This window comes from Chrysemys picta, chromosome 18 (assembly GCF_011386835.1).
Source record: "Chrysemys picta bellii isolate R12L10 chromosome 18, ASM1138683v2, whole genome shotgun sequence".
NCBI classification, from domain to species: Eukaryota; Metazoa; Chordata; order Testudines; family Emydidae; genus Chrysemys; species Chrysemys picta.
Window position 1 is genome coordinate 25302453 of NC_088808.1, and position 23755 is coordinate 25326207.

Here is a 23755-nt window from a genome sequence, read left to right on the forward strand (position 1 = left end):
TTCTCTCAGCTCTGAGTCAGTCTGCTCATTCACTTCTGGTATGGACCAGCAGTGGGACCAAACAGCATTGTTTTTTTCTGTGGCCTGAAAATAACACTGCTTTTTATTACACAGGCCAAATTTGGGCATAAAATCCTTAACTGTCACCTTTTAGACATTTATAAAAAGGCTGAAGGTATATTCATGGTTGGATTTAATGAATCTTACTAATCTTTGAAAAGTAAAACAGCAAATGTTTAAAAAATGTAGCTTATAGAATTTAATTTCCCAATTAAATTAGAGAATCAGGGATACAGGAAATGGTCTTTAAAAGAGTGCTTATTTTTAACTCACTAAAAAAAGACAAGTAATTAACTCAGCTATTAAAAGGCTTAAAATTTCACTTGTCTCTCCTGCAACTGGAAAATTGTTTTGTATATAGCTATTATATATCGGACTAATGGTATAAATCAGAAATGATTAGAAAATATTTGTTCTAATGAAGTAATAATTTGATAGTAATGCTTTTCATCAGCATAGCTTAAGGCTACATTGAGTGGACAGACTTTATGTGGATTCTCTAATTTTAATCTTTAAAATGCTATCTAATGTCTCATTAAGACTTGCATATAATGTATCTTAAGTACAGTCATTAAATATAGTTTAGGGAGATTTATGTGCAGATATTGCTTAAAGATGTTTTAATAGGCCCATTTACTCTGATGATATTAATGATCTCTTAACACATATTAAGCTTCTAAAACTAGAGGTATGACTCTCACAGTGAACAAAACAACTTAGAATCTGCAAATGGATTGGACAATCCAAGAAGGTTGCTTTTGTTGGTTATTTGTAATCGGTTCATCAAATACTCTCTTGAATCTGTTTAACTCTTTCAGGGTCTGGCAGTGGTCTCACTTTTTTTAAAGGTGCTTCTGTAGATTTCCATGTATTCCTATAATATACGTTACACAGGTCCTCGGCAAGGTCATTCAGATCCTCTTTTATCCTATGTTGTATTTCCCAGACATGTTAGGGATTAGCGGAGATGATTGTTTCTCATATAATCATATGTGACATAGGGGACCACACTTTCACACCTCCCTCTGTGAATATCTTAGATTTGCTGTAAACGAACTGTAAAACATTACACACATTTGTTCAGCTCATAGCAACATGAGTATATTTATAGAACTAAATCAAATATTTTAAAAAATAGACCAACACAGACCATTTTCTAAAACATTCTAAGCCTTTGGTCATTTAAAGTTTGGATGCAAAAATTATGATTATGCATAAAGAACAAAATCTGTTCATTTCAGTAATGTCACTTTATTTCCAACTCTCAGAGAGTTATTGCAAACAAAATTCTCTTGTTTCAGTTGCTAAACTTTCCTATTTAAAAAAAACCCTTCTGAGTTCAGAGACTTTTATAATTACTAAATTGGTTTGTTAGAAGAAGATAATAGCAAATTTCTTCTTTTCATAATTGGACATTTCTTCCCTGTGGGCTAATGTATGCACAGCCCTTGCATACACAATAAGCTGTGCATTTGAAAAGCTATAACTAGCTAATAAGTGCTCTGGTGTCATCAGAGAGTAATGGTTTGCTGATTAGCATAATTAATGACAAATGGTGGTGTGGAATTGGTGGATTGGTTTAGCGGATGATGAATGTATCGCAGCCCAGGTTGGATCCTGCCAAGTAGGCTTTGCTGGCTGTCAGCCCTTCTGTTCTTACGCAGGTAGACCTCATTAGTCACCGTGTGAGGGTGCCAGCTTCTTGCACAGAAAACTTAATAATACAAGCAACTGCGGTGTCCCTGTTTTCTTTAAGCATTTTCTCAAAATCTGTTCTTCCTATCTAGCCAGTAGCTCGTTCTTTAATTCTTCCACAGTGAAATAGGCAGAATTCTATTCAGACTCCCCATTGATGCCAGGGGGTTCTGGAAGGTGTTCTAGCAAAGCACCACTAGGTATCAGCATTGCTTTTGCAACAGAGAGATGAATTGCTGCATCTGTCTGAAATATTTTTGCGGGCTGTGGGCTGTAAATGTTCTTTTTCCTTTGAGGGTAGGAAAGAGGCAATAGGCAGCCATCCATGCTATGAGACGGGCGCGTTTATCTCTGACTTGATTAATCAAGGTTGATTTGCATTCACAAATGAGACTGATAAAAATGAAGTTACCTTTTCACCTTTAGAGAGGCGGGGAGGATTTCTGGGTGTCTTTCCTTTAAGTGATAAGCTACTCCTTTACCAATAAGGATGCAAATCCTTAATTTGCATTAGCAAAAGGGGCTAATTATTATATAGATAATTAGCATCTGGAAATGAGGATTATCTTAATTACAAAGCACAATTTCCCTAATAGCTACAAAACTGTAAGTTTGATCTGTGTGAAGACTGGTGACTATTATTATGTAATTAGTAATCATATTAATGGTGCGGAGTATTTAGATATAATTTGCATATGCAAATGAAATTTACCTGTTAGAAATATGTGGCCCTTCTAATGACTCAGAACACTTAAAAATTAAAATACTTTCAGAACTCCAACTTCTAGTTTGCAGTTTGCTGGTACTTTAGTGACTCTCCCTCTGTGAGGAAATGTTAGTACTGGATGGCATGGGTGCGTGTGTGGGACCAGAGGGCCCATGATGGAGAAGGATGACATCACCCCCAGGAAGCCATTGTGTTCACATCCCAACTCTGGGTAGCTCCCAGCATTGATTTTCTCTGATCTTTGAAAATCCACCCACCTACCTCCAAAGTAATGTGTCCCCGCAGCCCCCTCCTCCACTGCTCTGCCTCTGCAAGCCTCGGCAGCCCCTTGTACATGATAGATGTGGCAGGACCCTGCTGACTTCCTCTCTCTCCTGAGCTGCAGGCTGTGTTCTTTTGGGCACTTGTCAAAGTTTTTCCTCCAGTGGGTACATTCTACCCTCAGGACTGATGCACGTGCTCCTGGACGCAGGTGTCCAGTGCTCATGGCCATGCCTGCTCGGTCAATGTGAAAAATGCTGGTTGCATTTCCTTTGCAGTGCTGTTTATTCACACAGCTGTAACTTTGGCTCTGGTGGGACAGGACTTACGTGCAGACTTTTGTGGGGAATATTTTTATAGTCGTTCTTTCCACATGCTGAGAGTGGAGACATTCACAGAGACACTTAGAGCTGTAAACTGTTTTTAATGGTTATAGAAATCTGAATAGAAATGAAGCTGCTTGGAGGGTGGGGTTGGTCTTCTGAAGTCTATTATCCGGAGTGCTTTGCCAGTTCATAGCTGCTTCATGGGCATGGGATTTCCAGGTTCTGGAAAAAACTGTCTGAGGTGAGCATGATTGTCTGAGTCTGACCTGTCTCACTTTTAGCCTCTAGGCCTTTTATGACATTTCTTTGCATTCAGATTATACAGGCTCTAACCCCATCATATGGGCCAGGTCCAGCACCTTGATTGGTGCTTCCTGCCTTGGCTTGCAGGAACCCAGAACCTGCAGGATAAGTGATCTCTTCTCCCAGGCTTTTCCTTTCCTGGCGTAAGGGAGGGGTTGGAATGGCGCCATTCTGGCCACCCCAACAGACTTTTGCTCTGGCATCTCACTTTGTCAGCCTCATTGGATGTCTCTTGCGCCCTGGTAAAGTCTGTGTGTTTAATGGATGGAGTGTGCCAATTCTTGTTGTGACTGTTTGTTGTTATTTTTACTGCACCCGTAAGTGTGGGCACTTACAGAGCAATTAGAAAGACTAAGGCCCTGCCCTGAATGGCTTCCCATGGGATTTTTGGATAGGATGCTATGAGTGAGGTTGCACAGACGAGGCGGGGGGAGGTGAGGAACGCCAGAGCAATACAGCCGGGAGAGCGAAGGCAAATCAGCTGACGGTGAAAAGTCAGTGTGCGTAAGTGAAAGCTCATTAGCCCCGGGGTGGATGCTCTTGTTCACAAGTGAAGTGTCCTTAGTTTGCTGTAATTTAATCCTTCTTGGGAGGATAAAGTCAAAGCAATCTGAGGGCTCTCTACTCCTGAATGAGAGTATCCACAGGGAGGGGGTTGACGTGCTTTGAGTTTTGGCTTCACGCTTTTTAATTGATTCGCCTTAACTTTTCTGCCTGTCTCCATGCAGAGGCGGCTTTAGTGCTGAAGATGGGGCAGATGGCAACATGTAAATAAATAAAACTCCTGTTCTCCTGGGAAGAGGGTCTGGGTCTCCCGGCTGCATGGTGCTCCAGGGTTGTGCTAGCCCAGGAATGTTTCTGGACAGGTCACAGACCAGCTCGCTGGTTAGCAGGATGCTTCCCACCAAGGGATCATTTAATCCGCAGTGCTGCTCTGGGAGAAACAGGTTTGGCTTTTCATCCCATTCACGTCTGTGGAAGGCCTACCTCTGTTTTGACTGGCTCGCTGTGGCATGACACTTCCAGGCGGCAGCCACTCAGTTTTCTCCCACCAGCCTGCTATACCATAAACACCAAACAGCACGTACACTTTAGAAGATGAAATCCTCCAAAATAAAGCCCTACCAAAACAAAACACTACACTGCACGCACAGCTCTCCCCTGGGGAGAGGATCTGAGAATGAACTACATGTAATGGCCGTAAGTCACTTCACTTAGTGCATGGGTAGAAGGGGCTCTCCTACTGTGGTGATGAGCATGGTATAAGACCCTTTATAGAACAGAACAGTGGCCATTGTTAATACTTTGTCTTGTTTCATCTCATCATACAAAGTCGTCCCCTTGTTTAATGAGACACTTCAAAGGCAAGTCCCAAGCACTTCAGTATGAGCTTTGGCTCATGCAGCATCTCCCTGGAAGAAGTACATTGAGCAAGGCCCTACGTGATATCTGTCGGAGCAAAGGAAAAGCCAAGCCCATGTGGCACGATACTGTAACACAATGCAGCACGTTCCGTAAATGTGCCCACGTTCTAACCTAGGGGCTGAAAACAATTAAAATGCAAAAACCAGGAGCTCTGTAAGGAAGCAGCCGTTACTGATCAAGGTAAAGGCTCATCAGAAGAGAGGTGTTTGTTGCCTCAAATCACGAAACACTACTGCTATGCTGGGCACTGCTTGATATTGTTTTTCAGGTGTCAGACCAAGTTGTACATGCCTGCAGCTCTATGTACCTGTGATACAAACAGATATTTACATGTTTAATGAGTTCCAAGGAGTCTCTGTCTCATTAAATTTAGAGCTGATGGTAATTGAAAAATGCCTATGCTCTTCTTCAGCTCAAAGCCTGATGTATCAGAAGTGGGGGAAAATGCACAGCTTCATACCGCTTTGGGAGACCATTTCTCTCTCAGACTCTGCAAGAGTCCAATACCACTAGCCCCTTTTGTACCTGTTCTGGTGTCATTAATTAAGGGTTGTTGCCAGGAAGTGGCACTTCCCTGGGTGAGATCATTGAAGTTCAGTATGTGAGGAAGACTTCTAAAGAAGGTTTTATTAAAAAATCAGTATCTTTGTTTGTAAACACTTGCAATTTGAAGGGCACATTTGAAGCTCTCTGCTTACTGTGGATGCTGGTGCAGCCACGGTTCTGAGGGGCTGCTTAGCTGTCCCCATTCTGCACTTGACATTTTTATTTTCTAACGAAATCAAAACCAGGAGTATTTTTTAAAAATGTTTTGTTTGCTGGATGTCTCAGCACAGAACTTCCTATGTTGCGGCAAGTTAGTGACAAAACCCAGCAGAGATGTAGAGAAATTCTAAGGATTGAGTTCAAATTAACAAAAGGAATTTAAAGTCAGCTAGGGACAAAACACCCATCTTCTGCTTTTAATTAATGTTGTTTCAAGTAAAACAGAGACTTTCCAATGCTATCTCCATACTGAGCCTTCTTTCCAAAATTGTGAAGGCATCCATTCATCACAGTTACTAGTGTGGGCGTGGGGTGAGCTAGCAACATCCACTAGTATCTGAAGCGTCTCCAGTTTACTGCTTCTGACTGGACAAAAGCTTGCCAAGTAGGCCTCAGCCCTTGTGTGGCTGTCCCTGGATAGTCACCGTGTGAGTTGTCTGTTCGTATTCTCTGTTGTTCCTAATGTGAAGGACACACACACCGATGGGTTTCTGGCTTCTGGAATTAGAAATTACGCTTTATATCTCATGTGCAGCTAAGGATTTTCTTTCCTCCTCCTAGGGTGACCAGATGTCTCGATTTTATAGGGATATTCGAGGCTTTTTCTTATATGGGCACCTATTACCGCCCACACGCTGACCCGATTTTTCATATTTGCTGTCTGGTCACCCTTCCTCCTCCTGAGGTGTTAGTCCAAGGAAATTCCTTTAAAAGTGCCACTAATCTTGGTCCAAGCTTGTTCCTCTTCTGGGCCGCAGCAAGTGCCCTGTTAGAATTGTCTCAGAGAGGGAAAAGTCAGATGGGGGCTCATTTTAATTTGGGGAGCTGTTACAAACCAGAAAACCCACTGCAGGTTTGCAGCGCTCCTGACTCAAGACCCACACTCTGCCACGGTGGCATAGCAGGCAATTATCCGGTGAACTGGAAAGAGGAAATGGCATGCCTGGGGGTTGCATAAAGGTTCAGAGCTTTAATTTGTATGTGCATTAAGCAGGATCTGGAATGGTGTAGGCAAAAGTGATGCCAGGGACATCAGATAGCTGAGTGTGGGAGTAAGGGAATGAACGGGCTGAGCTCAGTAGCGCAGCGTTAATCTTTCAGACCTCTCTGCCTGGTGCACAAGGGCAGCCTACCCGGCAGTGCCCTGGGGCAGGCGGCCTGTGAGTGTATTCAGTAGTAAGATTAAAGGAGAGAATAACAAGCAAGTGCATGTGTTTATCCTATGGCTGGGGTGACTAAAGTCTTTCCCATCATTGTACGCAGCCCAGGTTGTTCTAACAAGAGAGGCCTGGCCACCTTCTTTAGTGAGGGGGGATCCGAGCATGCACCACACATTCTCTGAGAACACTCCTCTTCCTCCCGAGGGTCTGCAACCTGCTTCATTTCATGCCTTCTCCTGCATCTCAGATTGCCAACTTGCCCTCAGCTGAGCAGGCTGGTGCTCTGATGCAGAGGTTCTTAACCTTCAGTGATCCAACCCTTTCTGAATGTTCGTCTTGTCTCTGTGTGTTAGAACAGAAGATCTGGGTTTGACCCTCTTCTTTCTATCACTCATGTTCTGGGGCCTGGCTGTCTGGTCTACTGAGGCCACTTTGTGCCATGCACAACTACTTGGAATAGCCCGTGGGGAATTCCCCTTGCATGGGCAAGCTCTCTGCCCATGGAAGGCTGTGCCACCCCAGTGTAAAGGGAGGGAGGCCAGGTCAGGGGAGCTCCAGAGGTGGGACATAAGCAGGATGGGAGAGGGTTTGGTGGAGCTCACTTCACTCCCCCAATCCTTCCTAACCATTATGAACCTTGTGCCAGGATATTGCCCCTGCTGCTCTTACCTTCTCTGGGGCCAGAGGACCAACAACCAGCTCTCTGCAGCCCAGCTCTGGGGCCAGGACATAAGTAACTCAGCCTTGCCTTACATACCTCCAGACCAAAAATGAACCCAGGTGTCCTGGGAGAAAACCCCACATTCCCTCTTTCACAGCTCGCCAGTACACAGAACCGCCTGCTCTCCTCACCATGCGAAGCACAGGGCTGTCCTTGTTCTCCTAGTACAGGTCACTGGCTCCTCCCTTCCCAAAATGCTTCTTGTGGTAGGGGGCTGCTTTCACTTGCTCTCATTAGGCCATTTGACTAATGACTGGAGGAATCTACTGAGCTGTTCTGGGACTGATGGACTCTCGCTAGTCCTCTCCTAGCAGCCTGCGAAGGCAGCCTCTGTTGGAATGGCACAGATGGCTGGCCCGAACGGCAAAGTAAACTACAATATGTCTTGGAGACACTGTCAGACTGCAGCTTATTTGTCATGTCATGGAAGCCTATTGGGTTAGGGAGTAACTTTGTCTTTCCCCTGTCTCCTGGTCTGAGAAATTATTTACAGTATGTCTGCTCTGTTGGCTGGGGGAGAAGCTGGAGACAGGCCACAATAAACAGGTCAGTTTCTTAACATGTGGGGATTTTCTTTGTTTAAAAAAAAAAAAAGCTGAAGGCCCAGGGGGTGGGGGGGCGGGGTCAGCCCATCAATCAGCGAACGCAGCCTCTGGCAATGACAGGCGAATTTAATGGCAGAGGGTTGGGCCAGCTTTTTGGTGGAGGTTGCTACTCTTTTGCTCTCGTTAGTGATGCACAAATGCGTGTTGGTGTTATTCCATCTGGGACGATGCACACTGTAGCACAGAAAAACACACACATGTTACTTTTCAGGCTTGATGTTCAGACAACTATGGACAGAAATTCAAACTAGGGGGCTTCTCTGTACAGGGTGGAGAATGTGGCTCATTCCAAAAAACTCCTGTCATCTTCACGATCCATTGCAGGGTAGTGTAAAGTGTTTTTCCATATTTATGAATAATTTTCCTCTGTACAGAGATCACATGGCATTTCGCCCATTTTTTACCTTGGTGTGCTGCAGAATCTCCCATGTGTTTAGTAAAGCACTGCTAGTAAAAAGGAAAATTTTTTGCTAAAAATGGGATTCTGAGCAGAAGGTAGAAATGCACGGATGAGACCCAAAGCTTTGGGTATGTTGGAAGTTAAATAAAGTGTCTTACTCAGCAATAAAACACTTTGTTCCAAAAGACAAGGATTATAGAGAAGTCTTATAGAAATCAATGGAAATTCTAACTTCTTTGTAGGTTCTTGAGTGATTCTGTGGGATTTAATAGATTATCTTGTCTCTGCTATTGACTCCGCTAGGATGGTTTGAAAAGAAAGCTCTTAGTATTTGTGTTACCATAGTGCATAGGAGGCAGGTCCAGGTGCTGTACAGACACAGAACAGAGAGATGGTCCCTGCCCCAAGGGACTTCTTATCCAGAGAAGATTCTTTTCCATTAAATTCTAATAGTTCTCCAAAGTAATTTCTGTAGAACTCCATTGGCTTAGTCCCTACTGCATTCTCCAGGAATGCTGCAGAAGGAAAGCGTTCCCGTCAGTCTTGTCACACGCCTTTCTCAACAGACAATACTCACCTGGCAAAGTGGAGCGATATTGCTGAGTCCTGCAGCCTTTTAAATGGTGAAAAGCTACAGGGCAGTGGGTAAGAACGAGCCAAAGCATAAAGTACACATGCGTCCCCATCCACGCTGTGAGGGGCTTCCTCCCACCAACTGGAAAACCTCATGTGCTAATAGAAAAAAACAAAACATTTTCTAATATTGTGTGTGACAGCCAAATCTCTGGGGTGGCAGAGCCGGAGTAAGTGACCCCTGCTCCCCTTCTGCCCTGCACAGCTTGTTGTCCTTACGGCTGCTAAAACATTGCTTTGGCCCAATCCTACCTGGTACTGAATGACCCCAGCACCATGGAGTCCAGTTGCAATTGAGAGGACTCATAGCCCTGCAAGATTCAGAGGGCATTGGAGAGGAAGGACAGAAACATATAGAACTTATAGAGACATAATGGTGTCCAAGGATAATTATCAAGCAGCAGAAATGCAGAGGATGAAAGACCCACTGAATACAGGGCAGCTTCCTTAGCAACATGAGCATGGGCGGTGTTGTGACACCCTGTGACCCTGCATCTGCTCATAAGGGTCACTAGCACCCCAGGCATATCACTTCCAGACAGTGGGTCTGTGCCAGTCACCTGAGAGCAGAACTTGGCCCTTTAGAGCTCCTGCCTTCTCCAACTCCCCTTTGGCATTCACACTGCTAACTTCACTTTCAACTCCAGCTAGTAACACAGGTTATTATTTGGCCAATAACCGCCACTGCTGGAGGGTGTGCATGAAAACTAGCAGAGAGTGCATGACTGGCACTGACTGGATGGGTTACTCCGGGCATGGCTTTGGCATATCCTTGCTTGTCAGACTCTTCTGCGGTTTCACACACGCAATTCTATCCTAACGTGTGTCTATAGGCAGCCGACCTGTTCTACACTGGAAACAACACTTCTCCTCCTCCTCTGAGTCCCCAGCAGGTCTGTCCTGTAGACTGTGAACTCCTTGTAAAGCACTGAGCACATTGTCATTACCCCATAATTAATAATCATAATTACAGAGCATATATATCTTCTATAGGGAAAACCATCTGCACCCTCACAGCAGATGTATCAGGAGGTGGCACTTGTCCCTAAATCCTGGGCAAACCCACGTACGCTGTTGCTGTTGGTTGCCCATAGAATAGACACCAAGTTTGAGATTTGCAAAGGAGCCTCAAGGAGTTAGGTGTCTGGCTCACATTTGAATTGCAGTGGGATTTGAGTACATGGTGCCCTTAGCTTCTATTGAAAATCCAAGCCTCAGACAACTCATGGCCAGGTCTCCATATTAATAGGATTGATTATTTATATGACAGTAGCACCAAGAGGCGCCAGCCAAAATCTGGACCACATTGTGCTGGGCACTGCACAAACATATTACGTCCTTGCCCCAAAGTACTTGGGCAATACATTGAATTTACTATCTCATATTAGTGATACGGTCTCTTTTAGCATTTGTCCTTGGTGTCCGCAAATGAAGCATCGTGTCTTTTTTTAGTATATTAATTTAATTTCACAATGGATAGTGATCCTTTGTGTGGGGAGCTACCAGATTTGAACTCTAGAGTTGCCCGCATCCTGTGCCGATCATTAACTTCTTCCCACATAGTCCCAAGTTCTCGGGGGAAACAATGAAGACATTATTTCCCTCTGGTAGTTGTTCAGCTGAAAATGACATTTTCTTTAACCAGGTGAGCTTTGCCATTTTCATGAGACTGAAGCTATTTTCTGAGATGCTCATCTTTGTAAAACACAAACACTGCATTGTGCTTTCAGATCTGGAGAGAGGCTTACAGAATTTTGTACTATTGCAGCAAGCTGGTTTTAAAATCTAAGGTAACTTAAATGTTAAAAGTGGCAGCAATATATTCAGTATTTTTTTAATTCAATTAATGGTTAATTTTCATGCAATCAGGAGGGGTGTTTTTGCAGGGTTTTAATATCAGCAGTTGAAAATTCCTGTATAAAAGTTTATGCGAAAAGAAAGCAATAAAAGAAATTCAAAGCTCTCAAATCCTAGGGTGAGAATTTCAGTGCAGAAGTGGCTGTTATTTCCTTGGGACTCTAGGTAGGTAAACTCTTCCGTGGCTGCGTCTCCCTCCACAGTGGTGTGAAGGATTAGTGCTCACTGCAGTGTGCACAAGGAACCCTCCAAGCACTAAAGCAGCTATTCATCTATACCCAGGAGCTAAATATGACAATGTTAGCATTTTTCATTTCCCTGACGTTACCATTAATAAAGCAATGATCCAAAAGAAGCTTTGCTGAGTCTGTTCTTTATGCTTCCATCACTCACGACTAGATAATTTCACACAGGATCGTTTTTAAATTAAATGACGATAAAAGCGCTCTGCTGTTCTGTGTTCACTAGTTCATAGAAGTCTATCAAGTCATTAATGTGTCATGACAAACTGCTAGATGGATACAAGAGTAATTAATTATTTGCATAAATAACAGGTTGAACTTGGTGCTGTGACCCACAATGACACATGTATCATATGGAGGGTCTCTCAGAACCTTTCACAGAGGTTCATAAAAAGAATTAAAACTTAACATTTTTTAAATCATTTTTTAAATGGGCAAAAGCTTGGCTTGAGTTTTGATGCTCTTTGTTTTAAAGTTCTTTTTTTAATGGCCATTTTAAGAAAGCATCTGATCATTGGAAGTTTCAGTGAACAATTATATAGATTTCTATAATCACTATTAATCGCCTCATATTTTTCAAGATAATCACAGCAATTATTATTTAGATTCCTCTTGTATGTGCACATTGTAGAAAAGAACAAGTGCTTATTATAGTGGGTAGTGTAGTGAAATACAGTTTAAATTCTTTGTCATCTAGAAACTCATTATGTTAGCTGATGCTGGCTATGAAAGTTCGTCATCGTGGTTAAATTAGGGTAGCATTGGCAGATCTAATTATTTAAATCTGGTAGCTTTGCTAAAAATATAGTTATTCTAGGAAGATGAATTACTAATTTGACAACTGAGATTTAGTTGGAATCTACAGCATTAGGAAGAAGGCAGCATCTATCGTATAGCAATCAAAGAAGGGTGACAGGTTTTTTTTTTTTCATATTAAAGAGAGAATTTCTAAGTGAACTAACAAGTTGTATTTATAGGACATAGTGTTGTGACATGCCCTTTAAAGGTTAATATTAAATCTTAGTAATTTACAACAAATTGCACTTGGAGACATATCAAATCAGTTAAAAATGAATTCACTATTCTGCAGTTCTACATCAAATGAGATTGTCATTTTGGCCCTAGCTTCCGTCATCTGCTGCTTCCTTTTGGGGGAATTCTCTGGGAAATTCAGTCCATCACATTTTGTGTTTTGTATGAGTGGGATTCTCACTTCCGGCTTCCTGTTCCTCCTGTATCCAATTCCAGTGAATGAGCTAATTGAATGTGACCCTTGGGGAGGAGCTTCATCTGGTAGATAGAAAAATGTTGTCAACTGTTGTTTATTTTCTGAAATTCCTTTTTGGTTTTTCAGTGTAAATCTGAGAAGGGTGCAGGCACCTCACTAATCTGATACAGATGCCTTAGGCATAGTTACACAGAGGGAAGGAAACAACGATCCTTCCTTTCCTTCCCTGCATTTCAAATTCTCTCTTTTCCAATACCATGAGACTGTTTCTTTTCTCAAGCTGGTTTCACACATGGAGTGGCTCCTGATTTGCACTGTTATGAGGAGAGAATTGGGTTTCTTGGCTATAGGGTTCCTAGTGACTTTTGTTTTAGAAGGAAAACCCTTAGACTTAGATTATTCCTGTCTATTTCTCATAGAGATATTGTACTGATGCCTTTCAGATCTACCTAGGCAAAGACTAGGCAACCCAGGGAAATGGTGTCTGGATACAGAATACGTGTCACTTCTAGGTCATAGAATCATAGAAATGTAGGCCTGGAAGAGACCTTGAGAAGTCATCGAGTCCAGCCCCCTGCACTGAGGCAACACCAAGTAAACCAAGACCATCCCTGACAGGCATTTGTCCAACCTGTTCTTAAAAACCCCTAGTGACAGGGTCACTGGTTCCAGTCCCCGTCTGGTCAGTAATAACCAAAAGCCATTGCTCTTACACAACTGTTTGGAGGCTGCCATATATGAAAAGCGTTGGTCTGTCTCCAGTGCAGGGGAGCCACAGGCCATCAGTGAAATAGCCATCCCAGCATGGTGACGATTTCAGCTTAACTAGGAAAGCAAGAATTGTCCAAGGACATTGAGTGAACTTGGTGCTGGCACACTCAGAGGTGTGGTGTGTTGGGGTGGGGGGTTATACTAACTGCTGGGATCTGATGCTGGGCTCTTTTGAGGATGAAAAGAGACTATTCCAATTACTTTACATGTGGGTTTGTGCAGGGTTATTGTTTAGATACTGAAATTGATACAATCTCAAAATACATTTCAAATGTATGTGATTACTATGAACTTCACACCTTTATGGAAAAGCGCTACAGAATTTAATAGAGAATGATAATCTTTCTGTAGGACTTCTGCATTACCCTGAGGAATTTAATGGGTGTAGCTTTCTATAGGATAGTTTTAAAAACCAATAGAAAGAACACCATTCTCTGTTAAATCTTGCAGGTCTTTAGAATTGATTTTCAGCAGATCCCTATTGATTTCTTGCCTATTTAAATTCTGCAATTCTCTCCCAAAAGAGACAGGTATATAACTAAGCCGTGATTCCTCAACAAGTGTTGGCTGAGAATCGCTTGAACCTGGAAGGTTTGCAAAGTCAGTCACTGCCTTAGTATGAGTTTACTAGATCCTTGGACGACCGTGGGAGCTTCCCTTGGGAGCTTTCCACAGGCACTTAGCACCCAGTGATGGGAGGAGTGTGAGGGTGAAAGGGTGACACCATCAGGCGTCATCTGTAGAAATAAAAGTTTCTGGTTTTGGTTTCTGGGAACTTTGGCTTAGTAGTTTCTCCTATTCAGTCTGCCCATAGATCGGTCCCTGATTATTTAGTCTTTCAAGACAGAGTACACTGGGTGAGTGTTTGTCTTGGTTTCTCAAAGATGTCTCCTAGGCTATGGGAGCATCTTTCTCCTTGGCCGTGTCAAACACCAGATGTGTTCCATGCCCGGAGGGAACAGTTCAGGCCACTGTGTTTCTCCTGCAACCAGCCCGAGGGAAAGAAAACGGTATGGAACGAACAGGCTGCACAGGCCCTGGAACCGCAGTTGTTAAAGAGCTGCTAGCACCTCCTGAAAAAAGTGAGGAAATGTTTTATTCTGCCCAGGGAGACCCTGTTTTCTCTAGTTCTTTCCCTTGAGGACTATTCCCAGCCACCCAGATACAGAATCTGGGTCTTAATGTTTAATCTCTCAGCTAATAACTTTAATTGGTATTTTGGTATGTTTTAGTGCGGAGACTTTACTGATGAGGAGTCTTTTTCATTATTATTTTATTTATTATTTCTACTTACCGTAGATAATAGGATGGTCTCACACTCCCCTTTGTCATCAGTTGTGGATGACTGTAGTGGGGTGGTCACCCCACTCCTGCCCTGAGGGAGTTAAAGCAGCCCTGGAGAGGGCTGTGGCGGAGAAATGATAGGCTGATTGGAGGAAGCAGCCACAGGTGGCCCTATAAGAGGGCTGAGGGCCAGAGACAAAAGAGACTCTCTCTCTAGCCTCTTAGAGAGAGAAGGACCTGGCTCCCTGGGAAGCCGAGGAGGGTACCTAGGGTGGAGCAGTGCTGGGGAAGGGCAGAGGGAGCTGGGGAACTCCAGCCTAGCAAAGCCCCAGGCTGCAGGCCAAGCTAAGGGCCCACAGAAGGGTACTAGGGCTGCAGAGGGGCAGCCCAGATATAGGCAGAAGTGGCTGGTCCAAAGCCCCCTTGCCGACGATGAGTGATTTATAGACTGCCGTCTGCCCCAGGGAGCAGGGGCTAGATGGTGACTGGCGGTAGCCACTGAGGCAAGGTGGGGATAGAGGGTTGGGGGTTCCCCAAGGTGGGGAGACCCAGATTGTGGGTTACTGCCGGGGCAAAACCCTGACGTAGAGGGGCATCGGGGTTTGGGAGGGACACGGGGCCAGCAGCAGGCGCGACACTGGCCTGCAGAGGGTGCTCCGGAGGCTGGAGAGCTAATTCCTGAGACAACCAGCAGGAGGCGCCGCGCCGGTGAGTCATCACCCCTGCCACAATTACACTAAGCTGGGGGGAGAGGTAGATACGCTGGAGGGTAGGGATAGGATCCAGAGTGACCTAGACAAATTGGAGGCTTGGGCTAAAGAAATCTGATGAGGTTCAACAAGGACAAGTGCAGAGTCCTGCACTTAGGACGGAAGAATCCCATGCACTGCTACAGTCTGGGGACCAACTGGCTAAGTGGCCGTTCTGCAGAAAAGGACCTAGGGGTTACAGTGGATGAGAAGCTGGATATGAGTCAACAGTGTGCTCTTGTTGCCAAAAAGGCTAAAGGCATATTGGGCTGCATTAGTAGGAGCATTGCCAGCAGATCGAGGGAAATGATTATTCCCCTCTATTCAACACTGGTGAGGCCACATCTGGAGTATTGCATCCAGTTTTGGGCCCCCCACTACAGAAAGGATGTGGACAAATTGAAGAAAGTCCAGCGGAGGGCAACAAAAATGATTAGGGGGCTGGAGCACATGACTTATGAGGAGAGGCTGAGGGAGCTGGGGTTATTTAGTCTGCAGAAGAGAAGAGTGAGGGGGGATTTGATAGCAGCCTTCAACTATCTGAAGGGGGGTTCCAAAGAGGATGGAGCTCGGCTGTTCTCAGTGGTGGCAGGAGACAGAACAAGGTGCAATGGTCTCAAGTTGCAGTGGGGGAGGTTTAGGTTGGATATTAGGAAAAACTATTTCACTAGGAGGATGGTGAAGCAGTGGAATGGGTTACCTAGGGATGGTGGTGGAATCTCCATCCTTAGAGGTTTTTAAGGTCAGGCTTGACAAAGCCCTAGCTGGGATGATTTAGTTGGGGATTGGTCCTGCTTTGAGCAGGGGGTTGGACTAGATGACCTCCTGAGGTCTCTTCCAACCCTGATCTTCTATGATTCTGTGGGTAGGTCTACACTTACCTCCGGGTCCGGCGATAAGCAATCGATCTTCTGGTATCGATTTATCGCGTCTTGTCTAGATGCGATAAATCAATCCCGGATCGATCCTGGAAGTGCTCGCCGTCGACGCTGGTACTCCAGCTCGGCGAGAGGAGTACGCGGCATCGACGGGGGAGCCTGCCTGCCGCGTCTGGATCCGCGGTAAGTTCGAACTAAGGTACTTCGAATTCAGCTACGTTAATAACGTAGCTGAATTTGCGTACCTTAGTTCGAAGTGGGGGGTTAGTGTGGACCAGGCCTACGTCTACTTGCTATTTATTGTCCCCAGAATGGCTGCTGTAGGGAGCCATACTTTCTTTGTACAATGCCATCTCCAAGGTGGTGGTGATTTTCCTTGGTAAATCACCCTTGGGGGTGAAGAAAGCAGAAGTAGAAATGGACAAGGATAAGCTCTATTTTAGGTCTGTCTTGTATGGGAAATATTCTAATTATCCAAGAATCCTAGATGTTAATTCATTCTTAAGGTTTTGCTGCCACTTAAAATTTCTTAGATCTTCCCTTCTATTGTTTGAGTTAAAATGAACCCTTCAGTAGATGACTGGCTGGTAACTGACTCTCTGGAGCTGATATCTGACATTCTTTTAGGGGAACATTGACAACAGCCAGCCAAGGAAGAATGTAAGACGTGGGTCAATCCTGTCAGAATGGACAGTGCCCTCTAAGACTACAAATATAGCAAAGGAAAATATTAATTTTTAACAAGAATTTTGAAGAACTTTACTAATAAGAAGGATCATCTGCAGCAATGCTGCCTGTGCCCGTTTTTAAAACGCGCACCACTGCGACACAAAACAGGACTGAAATTCCAAAGGTCAAGTTCCCATGACAACTGTTAACTTGGATACCTTGAGGGAGATTCAGACTCACCCAAGGCCTATGCCTCACAGAATCTCCGTCTTTTGCCCTAGAGGAGAATTTCACTCGTGTGCATGTACTGTATATTAAGCAGACTTTTAACGGAAGAAGCAACATGCAAAACTGCTGTACATCCTGCGTGCGGTGGGGCTGGGATTTTGTTGCTGTGGGAACCTTCATTTTTCTAATTACTTGACTTTTTAGCTGTTCCATTCCCAGCTTAACGCAGCCCTGAAAAATATGTAGGAGCAACAAGGTCTCTGAAAAGCTTTGCCTGTTAGAGTGATTTAAATGCCATTAGCCAATGTGCAGGGTCATGGTGTTTCCTTTGTTTTTAAATTGTAACTCTTATAAAGGCTATAAATACTTGGGAGTTAGATCATGAACCCTCCCATTGTGAGTAATGCTTACACCATCCAGCCTGGGGTCCCCTTTTTATGGTGAATCACTAGCTTTTAGCTTTGGAAAAAGAATTTCCTTGCCCATCCTCCAGCATCCCTATGTTTTCTCCGTTCACGGTGTTGCTGGGTACGGTCGATTGTAGCACAGTTTGTCTATAAGGAACATTTGAGCAACCTCTGGCAGAACGAAAGCAAACATTGCAGGGCTTGGCCTGGGAGTTGTTAGCAACTTTTGAAAGTGGCCATCGGAATACAGACCCTTAGCTCGGCACTGTTCCCATCACAGACTGCCAAGCGCTCTAGAAAAGCACCAGGGAAAGAGAATCAAAGGTTGTGGATTATGATTATTTTCAGCGCAGTGTTGGAGCAGGGGACATAGAATTAAAAGCTGCCTTCCGATTTCATTTAACTTCATTATGAAATGAACTGGCTGCTAGTAAATCGCAGTTTAGCATAGTCTCCTGCTGCACTTTGAGTGAATCGCACCTATGGCCAGGTACCGACACGCAGCACCTCCCAAGCAGATAGTAGCTGCAGCTCTGGTCATTGTGTTTCTTTGTCTTTGTTCTGCTCACTCATCGTGTAGCAAAGACATCCTCATATGGCATTAACATCCACATTGATTAAAGTAGATGACCTCCTGAGGTCTCTTCCAACCCTGATATTCTAACCCTCATCCTCCCTTATGAGTTACCAGAAACTTCACTTTACTGCTAATGGTGATTTGAAAAAAAACACTTGAGGGCTGGATTCTGCCATCCACACTTGCACTAATATCTAATTGTGCAAAGCAGTGCCACGAACGTCCGTGTAGCTACTCGCGGAGTGTGGCCTTATTCAGCAGGCGTGATGGGGGTAGAGTCTGGCCCTACGTGGCAATGGGTCTCAGGGTGATAGTGTGCCACGTTTCGATTGCCTGTTTGATGGAAACAAGACTGAAACCACCAACTCCAGCTGCCAAGTTCTAGGAGACTGGCTGGTGTGCTGGGCTAGCTGAGGGTTACTAGCTGGGGAAAAGGGAAGGAGGCTCGGTAAGTGGGGGTGACTCTTGCATTCAGTGACTCCGTTCTGCCCCACATCCTGGCAACCTCCTCATCTCCCTGCAGTCCCTTCTGCTTTGTTGTTAATGATTATTTAGGCTGCAGTATTGTCCAGAGTGTGCTGGGGGAAATGCTTGCCTGCAAAATGTAAATATGAGCAATAATTGAATATGACTCAATATTGTGATGGGAGCAAATATCCCAATATCAAACATGCTTTTAGCCATCTGGATTCAGATCCCTGCAAGGAAATTTAGGCTTTTGCCCCCCAAATTGCTAGAATCGCTCACAAAACTGGACTTGGAAAAAGTACTAATAAAAAACCCAGCATTTTAAATATCTCTCGCATGGTGTCTCATGTTGGAATAGTTGTGGTCCCACCTGTGCTTTGTATATTGATGTTCAACCTCCAGAAATCAACAGGTGGGGGCGAGGTGCAGGACTCTTCAGATCAGTGGTGATGTCCATCGGCACATTTACTTTGTCAGGGAACAGAATAGTTCAGGTGTGAAGTCAGGGTAAAGATACCAGCTGAAACCCCTTTGTTTTGTTAGGAGAGATCCCCACACAGAGATTGGTTGGAGAGCAGCCTGCTTCCATCTGGGCTCCAGTTCTGTTCCAAACAATGTGCCTTCTGCGGACTGGCCCCACACTCTCCAAACAGCTGATCCTTGTGTCAAACACAGGTAGGGGGCTGGTAGGAAAAAAACACTTTACTTTCTCCCCCTTCCCTGCCCCCAGTACAGGTCTAGCGGAGGGACAGACAATGACAGCTTAGTGCGTTGTTTGTTTAAACTCTCCTGAATCAGTAAGTATTTCAAATCCTCGACTTCTAGTGCTTGCCTAGAAAAAGAACAGCTGAATGAGCTCATTGTTTTCTGATTTTTCCCTTTAATGTATTTTACAAACAGCCTAGTGACGGGCCTGACACGCTGATTCCTATGTATGCTGCTTTCACTTTGGGATTACAGCATTAATAACATACTTCCATGCATCATGCCATTTTTAAGCATGATCGTTATGATAAAGGGCATATACTTAATTACAGGCCTGCTTAATTACAGCTCTGTTGAAGCTCGTTTGTTTAGGAGAATGCTAATTGCGCTACTGAGCCTTTGGCACATCCTTACTTTCATCTGCTGGGTTTCTCTGTACTGTGGATCAGCGTTTTTTTAACTACAGTCTCAAAGACTGAGGGAGCCTAGTGATGCATTTCGGTGGCTGTTTTGCTGTGTTAGAGGAACAAACAGACGAGTGTTGGGCTATTTCTTTAATTTCTTTAACAAAATCCATTGTCTGGCTGACCAAAGCATCTCTCTGCCAGCGTAAGAAGTGCTGCTAGTCTCCCAGGTTTGAGAACTTGCTTGGCTCTGTGGCACCGTTTCTCATCTGTATATTTTGTTTGTTGTAACACGGTGGTTGTGTGTTGCTGCCACGCAGCACCCTGCCTCCATCTGAGTTGGTTTGTCAAAAAAAATGATATAAAGTGCATGTCAAATGTTAAATGTATGAAAATCTTCCTACAGCCAACACCTGAACTCGTCCATGTTGGCTGACATTAGGCACACGAACCAAAGAGTTGCACGAATCCTGGCCATTTCAAATCAGAGCCCAAGAGACACTGCCTTGGCTCTGATGCTTTTCGGAAGAAAACCTGTTTGGGGTAAAGGTAGAGGCCACTGCGAGCATTGAACTTGTTCTGGGGACATGGTCACGTCGTCTTTTTCTCGGAGCTGAAATGGAAAGAGGCTGAAAAGATTGAAGCAAGTAACCGGCGCGGATAAATTGTGAAGCCTGTTGGAGACTCAGTGTGCTGGCTTGCAAACGGACCTTTTCCGGAATCTTATGGGAATTGCTGAGAGATGAACTTGCTCCCCTGGGCTACGGGGCCTTTCAGAGCTTGCTTTGAGGGCTGCAAAGGCAGTGACAATACAACAAAGATCCTTATCCTGGTTTAAAAGAGAAGAAGACCCAAAGCATATGCAAAAACCACTCCCTGTTCCTAAGGTTGTGCTGCAAACCAAGAGAGCCAGGGCAGTGTGACTCAAGGCTGCCCCACTTCAGGGGTCTCAGATAATCTGATTTCATTGGCATCTTGACTGTGTGTTTAGTGTATTGTATTTGCATGTGGTTATTTCTGGAGTAGACTGGCAAGGGAAGGTCATTTCTCCTGACGGTCTGGGAGACTCCATTTCATCTCTAGTGTCAGGATTTTTTTTTAAAGGATTGCGGACAAGTTTCTAAGTCTCTTTTCCAAACCTCCCCCTGTAAGTCTGCCAGTGGGATGCATAGCGCCTTGTGTTCTAGGGGGCAAAAACCATCTTGTCCTCTGAACCAAACATTTGATTTTTCTCTCACTAAGAAAAAGTGCTACATCACGAGGGCTCTTTTTTTTTATGTAGCAGTTTATATGCAAACGATTATTACACAGTAAGTGGCAAGTGGAAGTCTGTCCTTGTAAGCCATCTGCATTTGTTTTGGGCTCCAGACACTGCCCCGCTCGAGAGGCTGGTTCTGTATACAGTCCAACCAAGTTGGGGGCAAATTCATAGAACACGGTGTATGAAATTGTGCCAATGGCCAGAATGAGATTGGATGTTATCAAGGATATACCTGACTGCCCGCCGTGCTTTGAACTGGCAGTACAATTGGGAGAGTCAACAGACTGGTCTGCCCTGATTGATTTGTACCCTGGTATGTTATTGCCAAATGTTGATGCGATTCATACATGGTATGTTTCTGGAAATGCAGTAAGTTATTGGACATCAGAATATCAATGTAAGATTTCAACTCTCTGTTCATCTGTATTTTTCAGCCATGGATGGAGTGCCTTTTATGATCTCAGATAAGTTTGCCTGCGCTCCTGAAGGGGTAAGTTACTGTCATCGTTCTCTAGGGTAAAGCTCACCCTCATGCGGAGGGCACTCACAAGGCATAAGCACCAGTTAAGCTTGTGGAACATAATTGGTGCATAGTCCTGGTGCTAGCCACCTGCACGAGGGTGAATTTCACCATAGTGACTGTAGATGCACCTGAGAACACTTTCGTTTGACGTGTGGGTGGCTGTTTAGATTGTTTCACCAGATCATTTCTAAAAGTAAATTCCTCTATTAGGTGAACCCTCGATCACTGCCAAGATAGAGGTGATCATGAGTAAATTCCTGGCTGCATTGAGACTGTCTGTATATGTTTAAAAAAAAAAAAAAAAGCAAATACCTGGTCTAAGTTAAATCTTTTGTCCCTTCCCTGCATGGAGGTGGCCCTGTTCTTTCAGATCCCAGAAGCTGAGTACAATGCTAATGACACTGTGACTACTCCAGACACTCACTGAGAGTTAGAGATATTGCAGGGGTCTTTTCATCCCTGCTCTTCACAACTCCGCAGAGAGCGGTGCCAAGCTGCGGTGAGACCTTGCCCAAGTGTGGTATAAGGCTGGTAAGGCACCTTCAAGCCCTCCCCAGTAGCAAAGATGGCAGGGCTGCCATGGCCCTTGATCGAACCAGCACATTACTGTAATTTGTGTTTAAAAATGAGGGTTTTTCAGTTCTTTGGTGGGAGCCCTGGACATTCCATTGTGGGTCTGGCCTCTTGGTGCTGAGCCAAAGTAAAATCATTCCCAGTCTGCATCCACATCTTCGTTAGAACTGGCAGCCCGGCTTTCCCGGTACCTGACGTGCCATCGAAATAGTGCTCTAGGGCTGCACTGACAGCTGAGAGTCCTGGGCGGTGCCTCCATTCTAATGAAACACAATATGCATCACTTACATCTTTCTGGAAGCTGCTTAATCTTGAAAAATGCTCGTGATTTTGCACGTGGAGTGCAAGTAACTTTAGCTGACCCAAGGTAGCTTGGTTGCCGTGGCGACGCTGGCAGGATTCCAGTTTCTGGGGAGAAAGACTGTGCTGTCCTGTTTACCAATTCCAGTCTAGAAAGTTTAGAGAGGTTGTTATGTCCTAATGATACAACAGCTGGACCTCCGCTGGGGTCCAGGCAATAGAAACGTGGCTAGAAAAATGTTTTTAGTATTCATGTTTCCCTCTGGTTTGAGAGATTATATATACCAAAGTGTATCAAGTGCAGCAGCAAAGCGAGATTGTGTTTCCATGTACAGAATACTGTCAACTGAATTCTGAAGTGAATGCAATGCTGGTGATGAATTTAGGGTCTGCATTGACAGCCCTGCTGATTCGGCACAGGCAGTGACAGTGTAAGCTTCTCACGCTACCCTGCACGGAGGTTTCTAAACTCAGATCTGTGTCTGTTTCTGAAGGGAGAGGACTCGTGTCCTGTTCAGCTCAGGGTGTATCTGCTGCGATGGTCAGCAGGGGATGCTGGTTAGTTCCTAATGTGGTGGTGTGTTTTGTGAACACCTGTCCATAGGAATGGATTTCATAGAGAGTCCCAAATAAGTGCCATTTAAAGACTTTGGAGTACTGCTTGCCTGGGACTAATTTAAGGCTGTAATCTAGAGCTGAAAAGCTCCATATCCCATTACCATTCCTCTACTCCAGCCACTACCTCCAACTGTCTCTTTAAAAATCAATGTACAAGAAACTATTACTGAAAACATGGAACTGTCTTCTGTGTCTTGTTCTTCACATCCTGCGGCTGGTGTTACATCTTTTTTGTTTTGTTTTGTGATTATAGAAACTCCAGATAAAATGTGATGGTTTTGCAGCCATTGCTGTCTGTTTGTGCGTTGTTCATCCCTTCCACTCACGTTCCCAGAGAATTGGAATCCCCACGCTGCTAGGAGAAATGCAGAGAGCCATTAGGCCATGCTAATCCTTCCTTAAGATTCCTGTGACACCATTGCCACCAGATGGTCAGTGTGGTCAGGCTTTTTCACAGCTAATGCCCCATTGCCATCTAAAATCCAGGGTGTGGTACACACTGTGGTACAATAGCAGTTGTTCTGTGTCAGGAAGACAGCGAAGGATTTACCAGTTTAAAATGACCCTGTCAAGAATGGCAAATAATCCTGGTTAGTTATAAGCAAGCATTGCAATCACTGCCCATGGTCCGCCTGCCTCTGTGTCGGTGTGGTGTACTGGGGAAAAGGGTTACACGCATTTTTATAGCTGGTGCCTCTGACTCTCCAGTGACAGAGAATGTATCTGCTGAATTATTCTAAAAACTAAATAGCATGTTTCTGGGGTCTTTGGGGTTATTTTTTAGATGCAGCAAGTTGATCTCTTGGGCATCACAATCAAATCCCTGGCAGAAATCGAAAAGGAGGTAAGTGGCCCTGTGGGACTCTGGGCACAGGCACAGCCAAATCTGTGCTCACATAGCTGTAAGGTTCCCTCCCTTCTGGAAGGAGTTT

At 44.5% G+C, this 23755-nt stretch overlaps 1 protein-coding gene across 11 annotated transcripts in view; it reads left to right on the forward strand.

Annotated features, from left to right (window-relative positions):
• The window catches only part of MVB12B (multivesicular body subunit 12B), a 104345-nt gene that overhangs the window by 64488 nt on the left and 16102 nt on the right, over window positions 1-23755 (forward strand). For 7 of the 11 annotated variants that reach the window (XR_006175427.2, XM_024109007.3, XM_008172306.4 and 4 more), the window contains exons 8-10: window positions 18983-19114; window positions 21244-21299; window positions 23608-23667. Coding sequence is in view for 10 of the 11 variants with exons in the window: in XM_024109007.3 (XP_023964775.2) it covers window positions 18983-19114; window positions 21244-21299; window positions 23608-23667 (248 nt within the window). In the remaining variant the exon portion in view is untranslated. The remainder of the gene's footprint in view (window positions 1-18982; window positions 19115-21243; window positions 21300-23607; window positions 23668-23755) is intronic. The other 4 variants (XM_065572224.1, XM_065572223.1, XM_042854443.2 and 1 more) reach the window with 2 other exon arrangements.